The sequence below is a fragment of the Chlamydomonas reinhardtii genome, chromosome 17 (genome assembly GCF_000002595.2).
Source record: "Chlamydomonas reinhardtii strain CC-503 cw92 mt+ chromosome 17, whole genome shotgun sequence".
Classification (NCBI taxonomy): Eukaryota; Viridiplantae; Chlorophyta; class Chlorophyceae; order Chlamydomonadales; family Chlamydomonadaceae; genus Chlamydomonas; species Chlamydomonas reinhardtii.
This window is the reverse complement of record NC_057020.1, coordinates 2,605,285-2,618,652: the sequence shown is the minus strand read 5'-3', so window position 1 is coordinate 2,618,652 and position 13,368 is coordinate 2,605,285. Positions and strand designations below refer to the sequence as shown.

The 13,368-nt window shown below is 66.3% G+C and overlaps 2 protein-coding genes across 3 annotated transcripts in view; both read left to right on the top strand.

Moving 5' to 3' along the window:
* The window catches only part of CHLRE_17g717100v5 (uncharacterized protein), a 9,329-nt gene extending 3,448 nt beyond the window's left edge, over nt 1-5,881 (top strand). For both annotated transcript variants that reach the window (XM_043072186.1, XM_043072185.1), the window contains exons 8-13: nt 476-1,192; nt 1,541-1,635; nt 1,934-2,012; nt 2,451-2,549; nt 2,871-2,966; nt 3,573-5,881. In XM_043072186.1, coding sequence (XP_042914644.1) covers nt 476-1,192; nt 1,541-1,635; nt 1,934-2,012; nt 2,451-2,549; nt 2,871-2,966; nt 3,573-3,692 — 1,206 coding nt within the window. In that variant the 3' untranslated portion in view covers nt 3,693-5,881. The remainder of the gene's footprint in view (nt 1-475; nt 1,193-1,540; nt 1,636-1,933; nt 2,013-2,450; nt 2,550-2,870; nt 2,967-3,572) is intronic.
* A 411-nt stretch (nt 5,882-6,292) lies between these two features.
* Nucleotides 6,293-13,368, top strand: part of CHLRE_17g717050v5 (uncharacterized protein) — an 11,326-nt gene continuing 4,250 nt past the window's right edge. Inside the window, exons 1-12 of the mRNA XM_043072184.1 lie at nt 6,293-7,475; nt 7,916-8,725; nt 8,967-9,130; nt 9,667-9,850; nt 10,083-10,161; nt 10,516-10,564; nt 10,692-10,817; nt 11,043-11,169; nt 11,340-11,565; nt 11,805-11,965; nt 12,265-12,718; nt 13,008-13,163. Of these exons, the coding sequence (XP_042914643.1) occupies nt 6,683-7,475; nt 7,916-8,725; nt 8,967-9,130; nt 9,667-9,850; nt 10,083-10,161; nt 10,516-10,564; nt 10,692-10,817; nt 11,043-11,169; nt 11,340-11,565; nt 11,805-11,965; nt 12,265-12,718; nt 13,008-13,163 (3,329 nt within the window). The 5' untranslated portion in view covers nt 6,293-6,682. The remainder of the gene's footprint in view (nt 7,476-7,915; nt 8,726-8,966; nt 9,131-9,666; nt 9,851-10,082; nt 10,162-10,515; nt 10,565-10,691; nt 10,818-11,042; nt 11,170-11,339; nt 11,566-11,804; nt 11,966-12,264; nt 12,719-13,007; nt 13,164-13,368) is intronic.

Here is a 13,368-nt window from a genome sequence, read left to right as displayed (position 1 = left end):
GGGCGGGGCGGAGCGGGGCTGGGCGGAGCGGGGCGGGGGGGGTCGATGGGGGGTTGCCCGCTTAGGTTGCTGGGCGGTGATGTGGGTCCATGGGGTGGGATGTGGGTGGTGATGTGGGTCGGGGCGACATGGTCGTGGAGGTCGCCACACACGGCTGGGCACTGCAAGACGGGACAAGGGGCGGGGACAGAGGTGTGCGCGTGGGGCGGGACGGGCGTGTGTGTAGCCGCTCACAATAGACGGCGTGACTGGGGCTCGGAGCCAGCAGCACAGGGCTAGAACTGGCGCTTGCAGCAGGGGAGCTTGGTCCGGGGCGGCTGGGCGGCACTGACAGCGACACCGGCCTACGCCTGGGCCTAGGCCTGACCGCTAGGGCCCGCTTTGGTACAGTGCGGCCGCGCGCTAGGCGGCCTCGACCAAACCGCGCCCGCACACACACTCCCACACTCCCACATACTGTATCCGCGCACGTCAGGCGGGCGAGGAGGAGGACGAGCTGGAGGCGGCTCTGGCGCAGCAGCGGCGCGAGCAGGCAGCCATGCTGGCCGCAACCGCTGCAGGGCCCGGGCCGGGGCCCGCCGCCGCCGCCAACGGCGTCGCCAGCCCCACCTCCGGGACTTCCACCTCGCGGCTGCGCCGCGCCGCCGGCGATGTGGGCAGCGCCAGTGCCATGCCCGCCGTGTCGGAGGACGGCGAGGAGGAGGAGGAGGAGGCGGCGGCGGCGCCCGCCGCCGCCACCAACGGCTCCAGCTTCACGCGTTCGCCGCTGGGCCGCCCCGCGCCCGCGCCCATTCCGGAGGACGGCGCGGCGGCGCCGCCGGCCGACGGCTTGGGCGCCGCCGACCCGGTGCGGCGGCTGCGCGCGCCGCCCAAGAAGCAGAACAGCATGCAGAAGCTGATGGCCAAGATGAAGGAGATCAAGCTGCGGGTCACGGGCAAGATGGCGGACACGGCGGTCGCGGGCGTGGAGGGCGGCGGCGCCGCAGGCGCCGCCTCGCCGGCGCAGCCGGCCGCCGCCGCTGACGCGGCGGCGAGGCTGGCGGCGGCGGCGGCGGCTGACGCGGCGGCGGCGGCGGCCGCTGCTGACCCGGAGGCTGCTGACAAGGCGGCCAAGATGGCTGCGAATGAGGCGCTGCTGAACAAGATGATTGCGCAGCAGAACTCCACCATGGCCGCAACCGAGAAGGCGCAGGTGGGGGCGGCCGCATGGGGGGCTGCGTGGGGGGCTGCATGGGGGGCTGCTTGGGGGCAGGAGGACATGGGGGCCGGGCGCTGCAGCGAGCGCAGGGCAACAGGTCCGGGCCGGGTCTGGTGCCTGTAAGCTGGCACGTACCGTACCACTCACCTCGTGTCCTTCCCACCCCTCCTTTCCAACCCTCCCGCCTGCGCCTTGTTCCAACTGCTCTTAACCCGCAACCATCCCGCCCTGCCTCCTCCCTCCACCCTCCCTACGCCTGCTGTCTACGCTACATTTTTCTGTACCAATCTTTGCATTCCCCCCTCCTTCCCTCCTTCCCTCTCCTCCGCTGCCCTGCACCAGATCATGGACGACCTGGGCATCATGGCGGGACCAGCGGCCGGCGACAAGAAGCGCGCGCCGCCGCGGAGGGCGGTCACCTGGGTCAACGAAGTCAGGTGCGGGCGGGAGGGCGGGCGGGGGAGGGCGGTGTAAGGGGGTACAGGGGTGGGGTGGGGTGGGGTGGGGGCCATGGCGAAGGCCGTGGGGCGGGGGCGACTGGAGTGTTGAGGTGCCCTGGCGTCGAGGGAGGGAGGGTCGCGACCTTTGGGGCGGAGTCCTGTGGCGCCGTAAGCCCAATACACACACACACATATACACACACACACACACACACACACACACACACACACACACACACACACACACGGACGCGCGCACACACACACACACACCCGGACGCGCGCACGTGTGCAGGTACAACCTGACTGAGGCGGTGGGCAGCTGGGCCTACATGGCGCCCGAGGTGGTGCTGGGGCAGCCCTACAACGAGAAGGTGGGGGGCGGGGGAGGAGGAGGAGGGGGAGGAGGAGGAGGGGGAGGAGGAGGGGGGCTTGTAGATACGAGCTCAAAATAAACCAATGCAAAAGAGCGACGAGGAGGTTATGGCCTGGACAACGGGTGGAGGAGGAGGCGGAGGGGAGTTTGGAAGAGGTGGAGAGGTGCGAAGCCGTAGGATTGTAGGGAGGGGAGGGGGAGTGCGTGCAGCAGGCCCGAGCACGCCCCGGCGGCACGGCGCGAAGCCAAGCGTGCTGCGACCGTCTGCGTCCCGTTGCGCCGCGGCTTGACGCCGTTACCGTTCCTCGTGAAGCCAACACCCACCACACACACACCACTGGACCACACCACAACACACACACACACGCACACACACATACACGCATACACTCTCTTACACACACACAATCCCTCTCCATCACCCGGCCGCCCCCAGGTGGACGTGTTTAGCTTCGGCGTGATCCTGTTTGAGGTGCTCAACCGCAAGCTCATGCTGGTGGACGAGATCAAGAACGACCCGCGCAAGGACGCACAGGTGCGGCGGTTGGCGGTTTGGCAGTGGGAACGGTAGTTGGCGGTTGGCGGTTGGGTTTCGGTGCCAGGGCTGTGCGATAAGGAGGCAAAGGCAGGGGGGGCTGTTGCAGGAGGGCTTTGTGGGAAGAGGAGGGCTGCAGGACAGGGCTATGCGCAAGCCTGGGCTACGTCGTCGGCTCCACCACTGCCGCATCTCGCCCCCGCACACTCGACCCCCTGACCCCCGCGCCGCCTCACATGCCGCCGCGCCCCCACTCACGCCCCGCACGCTCCTCCGCCCCTCACGCTCTTCCGCCCGCTCGCTCGCTCGCCCTGCCCGCAGGCTTACGCGGAGCGTGTGGCTCGCGGCTTCCGGCCCGAGGTGCCGCGGCGCTGGCCCGACGACCTTCGCGAGCTCATCACCATGTGCTGGGCGCAGGTGGGCGCGGGCGGGGGTGGGGGCGGGAGTGGGAGTGAGGGTGGGGTGGGGGTTTTACATCCATGATTGATTGGAGCGGGGTGGGGCGGGGGTGGGGGGTTGCATCCATGATTGATTGGAGCGGAGTGGGGCGGGGGTGCGGGGTTGCATCCATGATTGATTGGAGCGGGGTGGGGCGGGGGTGGGGTGGGGGTAATGTGCCCGAGCCCAGTAAGTCCCATAAGAGTCCAGAGGATGGGGAAAGGGAGCGTGGGGCGTGGGGCAGGCGGAGGGGGCGAGAGCGGACATGGGAGAGGCTGGGAGGGGGGAGAGGGTACTGGGTAAAGGGAAGGGAGTCTAGGGACCGGGAGGGTTGGGTGGCGCGGGAGGTGAGCGGGCAGGCGGGAAGAGCCCGGACCCTCCACCAGTTGGAAGCCACCGCTTCCTGTCACCATGTCAAGCGTCATCTCTCTCTCCCTCTCTCCCCACTCCCTCGCCCTTCTTCACTCTGCATCGCCCTACCTCTCGCACTCCCTGCCTCCACCCACCCAACCAACCCACCCACCCACCGCCCCAACCACCGCCCCAACCGCCCCAACCACCCCAACCGCCCGCCCCGCCCCTCAGGACCCCCACCTGCGCCCCAACTTCACGGCGGTGGTGGACATGCTGGACGAGATCGTGGCCAGCGGCTGTGTCGCCAAGCTGGACATCATGTACTGGAGCAGGCCCGGCGGCTTCGCGTAGAGGGGAGGCGCAGAGCTGCAGGCAGAGCTGGAGGCAGAGCTGGAGGAGGCAACTGCAGGCAGCTGGAGGCAGCTGCAGGCAGCGGCAGGAGAAGCGCGATGCGGCAGGAGCAGCGACAGCAGGAGGAGCGGGAGCAGCAGGAGCAGCGACAGCTAGCAGCGGGTGCAGCGGGAGGAGCGGGAGAACAAGCGGAAGGAGCAGTGGGGTTGCGATGCGTGTGTTGCGATGCCCAGTCCCCAACGGCAGCGGTGCGTGTAAGGGACTGCATGGGATCGTGCCCATGTGCTACTGGCCCCCTGCGTGGCATGAGGAGGGGGAGCTGGCCTGAAACGTACGCCGGAATGTTTGAGAAAATTACTAATGGCTGGAAGTGCAGTTCACAGGAGTCTTGCGATGGCTTTGCGTTGGTTGGGCGACTGTTACAAGGACAAAGACACGGGCCAGCTCTTTTGTGGTTGGTGGAGGTGGGCCGTGGCGAGGTGTGGGCGGGGCATATGGTTGGCGCGCAGTCGGTGCCCAAGCTCGGATTTAGAGGTTGCCTTAAGCGTGCCTTGCACATGGCTGCACACGCGTTACGCACATGACCCACTTGGCGGCTGACCGCGCACACATGCACGTGCTGTTTATGTGTTAAAGAGCACAGGGCTGTGTGTGTGTGTGTGTGTGTGTGTGTGTGTGTGTGTGTGTGTGTGTGTGTGTGTGTGTGTGTGTGTGTGTGTGTGTGTGTGTGTGTGTGTGTGTGCGTGGTGCGCGTGCGACTGGGGCGGGTGTGACGGGGGGCAGCTGGCTGAGGCGATGTGCGGGGGCACAGGGGCACAGGGACTATTGTATTCATCCACACACGAAGTGATGCATTTGCGCGAGTCTTTGCGTTGCGCGTGGGTGGTGTGCATAGTTTATCCGGGGTGGCCGAAGGGAACAAGAGGATACCAGATGCAGGTAAGGCGGTAGTGTGCCGGCGGATAGAGATTGTGGGCTGGTTACGGTTTATCTTCAAGCGACGAATGCGTACACGAGTGCCGTAGGGTCACAAAACACTTGAGGAGCATGTTCAAGCTGCAACGGGGTCTGGGGGGATGGCGTGATGTGGGGCGTTAAGTAGAACCCAACCTAGCGAGGACTGGGGTCACACAGATGAGGCACGGCATACGCGCAGTGAGTCCGCGCGACTGCAGTGCCGCGAGCGTGTCTGGCGACGGCCTGGCCGCCGCTGTTGGTTTTCTTGCGGCCGTGCGTTTGTGGCACCCCCAGGGAAAGAGGGAGGCGCCACCCGGGCAAGGCATGCCGGGCCGGTGGCACCACCGCTCGTGCGCTGCCCGGCGGCGGGGCTGGCGACCGGGAAGGGCTGACACTGACACACGGGCCTCGCCCGCTCTCAAGTACGCCGATGCCGGTCCGATGGTGGTTCATCGGTCGTTGTCGGTATAGTTGTATGGTTTGGAGCGCGCGGCCCCTGGTGGCATGTTGCGGTGCGGAGGGTCGTGCATGCTTGGTAAATGCAATGATGAGAATTGATAATGCTTGTGTGTGGATGGAGATGCATTCTTCTAGTGTCCGTTTGGCCGGCTGACGTTCAGTGCTGGTTGCTGCCTGGCCACGGGTGATGGCGCTGTCAGTGTGTGGGATGTGAGACGGTGGCATGAGATTGTGGGAGGTTGGGGTTGCGGCCGCTGGTGTGGGAAGCGCAGCTTGCGCGGCTAGCAGCGGGCGGGCGCGTGTGGAGCAATGTGGGGAACGGCTGGGCGAGCCACACAGCGCTCTCGAGTGTGGCATTGTGCATGTTGTGGCGAGTGGCAGCGATGATAGCCTGACGGATAGCATCCCGCTTGATTAGTAAAAGGGTCCGTAGTTTAGTAGAGCCTGGCCCATCATCGGGCCGCTGGGTAGCAGGATTGGGATGTGTGCAAAGGTCTTCGACTAGGCGTGACCGCAGGCGGCGAGAGAGGATGCGAGGATGGTGTGCGTGTTACGGCGTGCGTTGGCGGGGGCAGGGGAGGTTAGTCGGTGCCCAGCCCCATTTTGTCAAGACCGTGGCCTGCCGTGGCGTGGCGTGGCGGGAGGGGCGGAGGGGTCAAGGACGGCGCCGGCGTGAAGGGAGCTACCGTAGTCTGTCTGATATTTCTGTGATTGGGTCTGTGTTGGGAAGCCTCTCTGCCGGTGAGCCGGTCGGGATGTAACACCGCATGAACTGGCGTGCCTGGACGCACACACAGTCACACACACGGTGAGTGGCTGGGAACCTGGGGGCCGTGCGGGCCAAGGGTTATAAGGGTTAGGGAGGAGTAAGCGCGGCAAGCCAGGATGTGCCAGGGTCTGCTGTCACTCTGCTCGCTCAGTGGCGGAGCACTAGAATCCGTGGAACTTTCCCAAACCCAGGCCCATACCCAAGACCCTGGACTCGAAATCCGATCCGGGAGCTGGGGCCAGCCCGATGCTTTCGAACGGGAAATGATGATGGGAGTCCGGTGTGAAGGGCGACGAAGTGGCTGTGCTGGGATACACGCGCCCCACGCGCAATGACGCCAGCGCGGGCGTCGGCATCGGGGCGCAAAATAACCCTTTATGTCTTACCGCTCACTTCCATGCGTTCTCGCGCATAAATCCCTTCTCTGCGCTCAAGTAGCAGAACCCAGCTTCCGCGTCATTGAATTCGGACCCACGGCCCCACCCGCGAGGGCGCCGGACCCCTTTTTCTGAAGGCCAGCCAGTAGCAGCGTCCTCGGGCACGCTCCCACTGCTTCTGCCATTTGCCGACTGCGAATATCGTGGCGTCGTCAGTGGGAGCCGCGGCCGCTGCAGCCGCCGCGGTCGCCGCAGCTCAAGCCCGGCGGGACCTCCGCACTCACACCGGCAGTAGCAGCAACAGCGGGAGCAGCAGCGGCAGTAGCACAGGCGACAACACAGGCAGCGATACGGCAGCAGCACGTGGCTACGGCGGTGGGGACCTGAGGTCGAGCGCGGAGGCAGTGCGTCACGGCGGCGCAGGCCGAATGCCGCCCTCCGACGCCGGGTCGCGAAGCCCCGGCATGAGTGGTGGTGTTGGTGGTGGTGGCGGCGACGGCGGTCATCTTGACAGGCGGATGAGGGGCGGCGTGGGTGGCAATGGGCTGTGGCACCCGCCGCCGCCGCAGCCCCTTCAACAGCAACAACAGCAGCAGCAGCAGCAGCAACAACAGCAGCAGCAGCAGCAGCAGCAGCAGCAGCAGCAGCAGCAGCAGCAGCAGCAGCAGCAGCAGCAGCAGCAGCAGCAGCAACAACAGCAGCAGCCGCCCCTTCAACAGCAGCAGCAGCCGCCACGGGGCGTCTTCCCCGGGCTCCAGCACAAGGCCACGCCCTACCCAGACCGGCACGCACACACGCTCCAGCCCCACCCGCCGCGCCCGCACCCCCACCCCCAGGCCGCCAGCCCCGCCGCCGCCCCGCCGCACCTCTCCCCCGCGCCCTCCGACGAACTCCCTCCCGCCGCCGCCCCAGCCTCGCGCGGCGCCGCCGCCGCCCACCCCACCGCCCCCATCCCGATCCCCACCCCCACCCCCACCCCCACCTCCGCCTTCCCCTCCGCCTTCTCAACCGCCGCCGCCTTTTCAACCACCGACGCCGCCGGCGGCGCCGCCGCCGCCAGCCCCGACGCCAACCCTGCCGCCGTGTCAGCTCAGTGGCACCGGGATGAGGAGCGGCGGCGGCGCAACCTGCTGCTGAGTGCGCGACTGCAGAGCGGCGAGGTGCAGGGCGTGACGGGGGGGCTGGCGCCGCCACCGGTGCGGGACGCCGAGGGAGAGATGGGTGAGACACGGGGTGGTGGGGGTTGGGGGTTGGGGGTTGGGGGTTGGGGGTTGGGGTTGGGGGATGGGAAGGGTTGTAAAGTGGTACCAGTCCAAAGTAGGACCAGATCAAGGCAAACTAGCGGGACACAGGCAGAGGTGACCGGGGAAAGAAGATGCCGAAGTGGGGAGGAGGAGGGCAGGGAGGGGTGCAGTGCAATGGGTAGACGGGGTAGATGGCTTGTCTGTGCATGTTCATGTGTGTGTGGGGGGGGAATGGCGGGGGCGATGGCAGCGCTGGCGGTGACAGCGACAATGCGGCGACGAGCAGGTTGCTTGACCGTGTGTGGTTTACGATATGCCCTGGACACTTCGGCCACGTCTGTTGTTGTATGTTCCCCCCCCCCACTGCTGCTACTGCTGCCGCTACTGCTACTGCCACCGCCACTTCCACTACTGCAGCCCTGGAGCTAGCGGTGCCCGAGGCCTACGGATACGCCGGCGGCAGCACTGGCGGCGGCGCCGTGACCGGCGGCGGCGGCGGCCGCCTGAAGCACGCCAGCAGCCTCGACGACACCGGCGCCGCCACCGGCTACAACACCGGCAGCGGCAGTGGCGGCGGCAGCAGCCGTCCAAGCGGCGCCGCCGGCGAGAGCGGCGGCCGCCAAAGCGGCGGCTGGGCGGCGGCGCTGATTCACCGCATGCAGCGAGCCGCCAGTGGCGTCACCGCCGCCGCTGACGCGCCTGAAAGGACCACAACCTCGGAGCCTTACTCCCCGAATGCTACTGCCGCTGCCGCCGAGGCCGGTGCAGCTGACGCCGCGGCCACCGGTGCTGGCGGTGCTACTGCCGCCGCCGCCGTCGCCGCCGCGGAGAGTGGCGGCGGCGGCGGCGGCGCGTACGGCGACCTGCTTGCTCCTCTGGCTCCTGAGCAGCAGGTGGTGTTGCGGTTCGACCACATCAGCTCTTTTGTGTCGGCGCAGCTACAGCCGCCGTCGGCACGGCAGCGGCTGCAGCAGGCGGCGGCGTGGGTCGGCAGCTGCTGGGGCAGCAGCCGTGGCGGCGCCGCCGCCGGCAGTAGCGGCAGTAGCAGCAGCAAAGGCGGCGGCAGTAGCAGGAATGGCAGCGGTGGCAAACCTGGAGGCGGCAAAGGAGCAGGAGCAGGCGGGGGAGGAGGTGGAGGTGGAGCGGCTGCGGCGGCTGCGGCGGCGGCTGGCTCGGTTGTGCCGCGGCGCCAGATCCTGTTCGACGTGTCCGGCCGTGTGGTGCCGGGTGAGTGAGGGTGAGGGTGACGGCGTGGGTGTCCCGCCCTCGTCTGCTCATGTGTGTGCGTACAGCCGCATTGCATGCGTGTATTTCATGAAGAGCTGACACACGCACCTACGCGCCCATTCTCTTTTCACCGCCGCTCCCAGCCCCCGCCACCCCACGCACACAAATCCCTTGCCTCCCCTATCCCGTACCGTCCATTATTTCCTTAGCTGATAATGAATGTGAACTCCCCCCCTACCAGGCGAGGTGTTGGCGCTGATGGGCCCTAGCGGCAGTGGCAAGACCAGCCTGCTGAGTGTGCTGGGCGGTCGGGCGCCGCCGGCAGTGACGGTGGCGGGCGCGGTGACGGTGGCGGGCTCGCCGCTGAGTAAGGGGGTGCGGAGGCAGATTGGGTTCGTGCTGCAGGTGAGCAGGGGGCGGGAGGGAGGGCGGGCGGGTGGAGGGCGGGTGGAGGGCGGGTGGAGAGGGGGTAGAGGGGGAGAGGGGGAGAGGGTGGGTGCGTGGCGGGTACAGGGCTGCGCGCCCTGCATTTCCCTGAGTCCCGCCCCGCCAGTCGTACACCCGTACCGAAAGCATCACACACATTAGAAAGTAACCTTTTCGTTTTTTACACCACGCACACACGCACACACACGCACATACTGCCCCCCCTGTCGCCTCTGCCTGTGCTTCGCTAGCTCAGTTTGGTTGGGTCATAGCTTGGGCTGGCATTCACAACGGCCCCCCTCCCAACACACACACCTGCTTCCTTTTGCTGATTTCTTAACACACTGCTGCTCCTCCCCCCCCCCCCAACACACACACACACACACACACAAAATCACACAAACACACACACACACGAATAGCGGCCGTAAGTCTGCGTCGCATACACTGTCCTACGCGTAATGTTTTCCTTGTGCTCTTTAACACAAACACACACACACCTGCCCGCCGGTCAGGACGACGTGCTTTATGAGTCGCTGACGGTGCATGAGACGCTGCTGTACGCGGGTCTGCTGCGGCTGCCGCGGGGGATGGCGGCGGCGGAGAAGCGGCGGCGGGTGGAGGGCGTGATGCGGGGACTGGGGCTGGCGAGGAGCAGGGACACCATCATCGGCGGCTTCTTCCGGAGGGGCATCTCGGGTGCGTGGGTGGGTGGGGGGAGGGGTGTGGGGGGGGAGGGTGTGGGCGGGGCGTCGTGACGTTGTGCAGTCGCGGACTGAAGAGTGAAGGGGTTTTACGGAGATGCATGGATGCCGATGGTTGGGTTTGGGCTTGGCTTCTACACAGTAGTGCTGCTGGCTACGTACACCTATCATACATACACGCATCGGCATGCAAGCACCTTAATGATGTATGTCACACGCGCGCACAGGCGGCGAGCGCAAGCGGGTGTCGGTGGGTCACGAGCTGCTCATCAACCCGGCAGTGCTCATGTTGGACGAGCCCACCAGGTGGGGTGGTTGGGTGGGCGGGTGGGTGGGTGTGGGGGTCATGGAGGCGGCAGCAGGGGAGCTGAAGGGGGGGCTGCATGGGTTTTGTGGCTGCATGGGTGTTTGCTGTCTGCTTGCGTGCGTGCGTGCGTGCGGGTAATGGGTCGCCTACTCGCGGCTGCTCCTCCCGCTCCTCCCATTGCCGCCTCTGTCTCTGTCCCCTTCCCCCCACATCCCCTTCCCCCACATGGCCCCTAACTTACCAACGCCTCTGCGTGTCCTCAGCTCGTTCTTGTTGGTTTTGGTTTAGTTTGGGCTGGTATTTACAACCCCACCCATGACCACCCCCACTTCACTCCTCACACACTCATGCAGCGGCCTGGACTCCACCACGGCCCTACACCTGGTGCAGCTGCTGCGGCAGGTGCGTGTGTGTGTGCGTGTGTGTGTGTGTGTGTGTGTGTGTGTTTGTGTGTGTGCGGCTGTGTGTGTGTGTCCCCCTCCCCAGCAACCCCCTCCCCCCCCCACCCCCACCTCCCCACGAAATGCAGCTGGCTGCGGGCGGTCGCGCGGTGGTCACCACCATCCACCAGCCCAGCAGCCGGCTGTATGTGCGGCTGGACCGCGTGATGCTGCTGGCGGAGGGACACGTCCTGTACTGCGGGGACGCAAACATGGTGCGGAGGTGGAGGGAGGGAAGGTGGGAGGGGAGGAGGGAGGAGGGAAGGCGGGGTGTGGCAGAAAGCGTGTGTGTCTGTGTGAGAGTTAAAGAGCACAATGGAAACAAAGCACAATGTGTGTGTGTTTACTCCCCCTCGCATGCCTTCATCTCGCTTTGCCTGCATTCCACCTCCTCCCGGACCCCAACCCCCATCATCACCCCTCACCCCTACCCACCACAGGTGGGGGACTGGTTCGGGCGGCTGGGGTTTGGGCTGCCGTACGGCGTGTCACTGGCGGACTTCATCTTGGACTGCGCCACGGGCGAGGTGGCGGCCAGCCAGGAGGCGGCGGACCAGGCGGCGGCGGGTGGGGGCGGGAGGAGGGAGGGTTGGAGGGGGAGAAGTGGGTGATTATGTGCCCGGGCCCAACGACAATTCCCAGCATCATCAGGTAGCGCACTTACCCCTCGACCCTCGACCCTCGACCCTTGTGCCTTTCTAACACATGCACACACATGCACACGCACACGACCACAGGCCTGGGCCGCCGCGGCTCCGCCTCCCACACCGCCGCCATGGCCTCCCACGGCGCCAACGGCGGCGGCTCCGGACACGGCGGCAGTAGCAGCAGCAACGCCGCTACTGCCGCTGCTACTGCCGCTGCTACTGCCCAGCCGGCGCTGCAGCTGCCACCGGTGCAGGCGGTGGCGGGGCTTAGTGGCCGCTCGGCGCTCGTGTCGCTGTACACCACATTTGAGCGCTGGTGAGCGTGCGTGTGTGTGTATTGTGTGTGTTTATGTGTGTGTGTGTGTGTGTATGTATGTATGTGTGTGTGTGGATGTGGATGTGGATGTGGATGTGTGCGCGCGTGCCCCCCCCCATGCCACCCTGCTGGCCCCACCCGACCCCCGACCCCCGTACAAAGTGCCTCCCCCTCAGGCGCACACACATACACACCGCATTCCCAGCCCCCCCCCCAAAACCCCACCCACACACGCCCAGGTACGCGCAGCACCCCGACGGCCTGACGCGGCGCGAGCAGCTGTGGCACGTGCGGCTACAGCTGGTGGAGGCGGGGGCAGCAGGCGGCAGCGTGCGGGGGGGAGCAGCAGCAGGAGGAGGGACAGGAGGTGGTGTGTCGCCGGTGCCGGAGGCGGCAGAGGGTGAGGGTGAGGGTGGCGTGGCGTGTGGTGGTGCAGGAGCACGATGTGCTGTAGTGCTGCTACTGCCGCGTTTGCTCCGCCCTTGTTTGCGCTGCCGTGCCGACTGTCAAGCTGCTACTGCCGTGGGCCCGGGTCCAAGCAATGGGGCTTAGTCCATTCCCATAGGCCAGTAGGCCACGCTCTCGTCCTAGCTATTTTGCATTGGGTTCGCTTTAGTTTGGGCTGGTATCTACGTCACCGCCCAATATATTCACCGCTCTCCTCCTGCCGTTGCTACTGCCGCTGCTACTGCGGTGCAGACCTGTCGCCTTCGGGCGCCGAGGACGCCTCGCCCCGCTCTGAAGGCGACAAGGACAAGAAGCAGCAGGGCGAGCAAGAGCTAAGCAAGCAGCAGCAGCAGCAGCAGCAGCAGCAGCAGCAGCAGCAGCAGCAGCAGCAGCAGCAGCAGCAGCAGCAGCAGCCGGTGGCTGACGGCGGTGGCGGCGGCGGCGGCAGTAGCAGCAGCCAGCGGGCCGCGGCCGCCGCCGCCAGTCCCTTTGCAATAGCGGGCATGGCGGCACCAGCTGGTGAAGCTGCCGCCGCCGATGCTGCTGCCGTTAAAGATGGCAACAACGGCGGCGGCGGCGGCGGCGGCGGCGGCGGCAAGGGCAAGGGCATTCCTGGTGGAGGTGGCGGTGGCGGCGGCGGCCGTGGCGGTGCAACTTATTGGCAGCAGATCCGCATCCTCACCACCCGCGCCATCAAAGTCCGAAGGTGGATGGGGCGCTGCGCGCTGGGTGGCGGGTTCGGCCCTAGCTTGACGCACCCGTCACGTCACACCCACACGCGTGCACACACGCACAACAGCATGTAGTTGGTCATCTCGTCTCTTGCTGCCTTGTGTTGCGGTCGTGTGGCGAACGAGTAGCTTGGGCGGGCTTTGTTTTGTTGTTGTTTTTTTAACACACACACACACACATACACCCAAACCCCACCCAGCCACCATCCCTCCTTATGTCACATACACACAAGAGCACACCTACCCACCCGCCCACCTTCACAGGTTTGAGTCGTTGTCGGGTCAGAACCTGGGTCAGCTGGTGGCGGTGGCGCTCATCACAGGGCTGCTGTGGTTCCAGCGGGGCCGCGGCGCCAGCATCGGGGTGGGCGCGGACGTGACTGGGCTGCTGTTCTTCGAGCTGCTGTTCCCCAGCTTCAGGTGGGGAGGGGGGGAGAGGGACATGCTGGGTGGGTGGGTGGTAGACGCGCGCACTAACGTTTAACGCACAAACACGCACCCGTCCCTCCATGCAGCCAATGTTCTTTTGTGGGGCTCATGCTTATGTGCTTCCTCCTTCCTCCCTGCGCCTCCCGCCTCCCCCTCCTCCTCCCCCCCTCTTCCCATCCCTCCCCTTACGGGATTG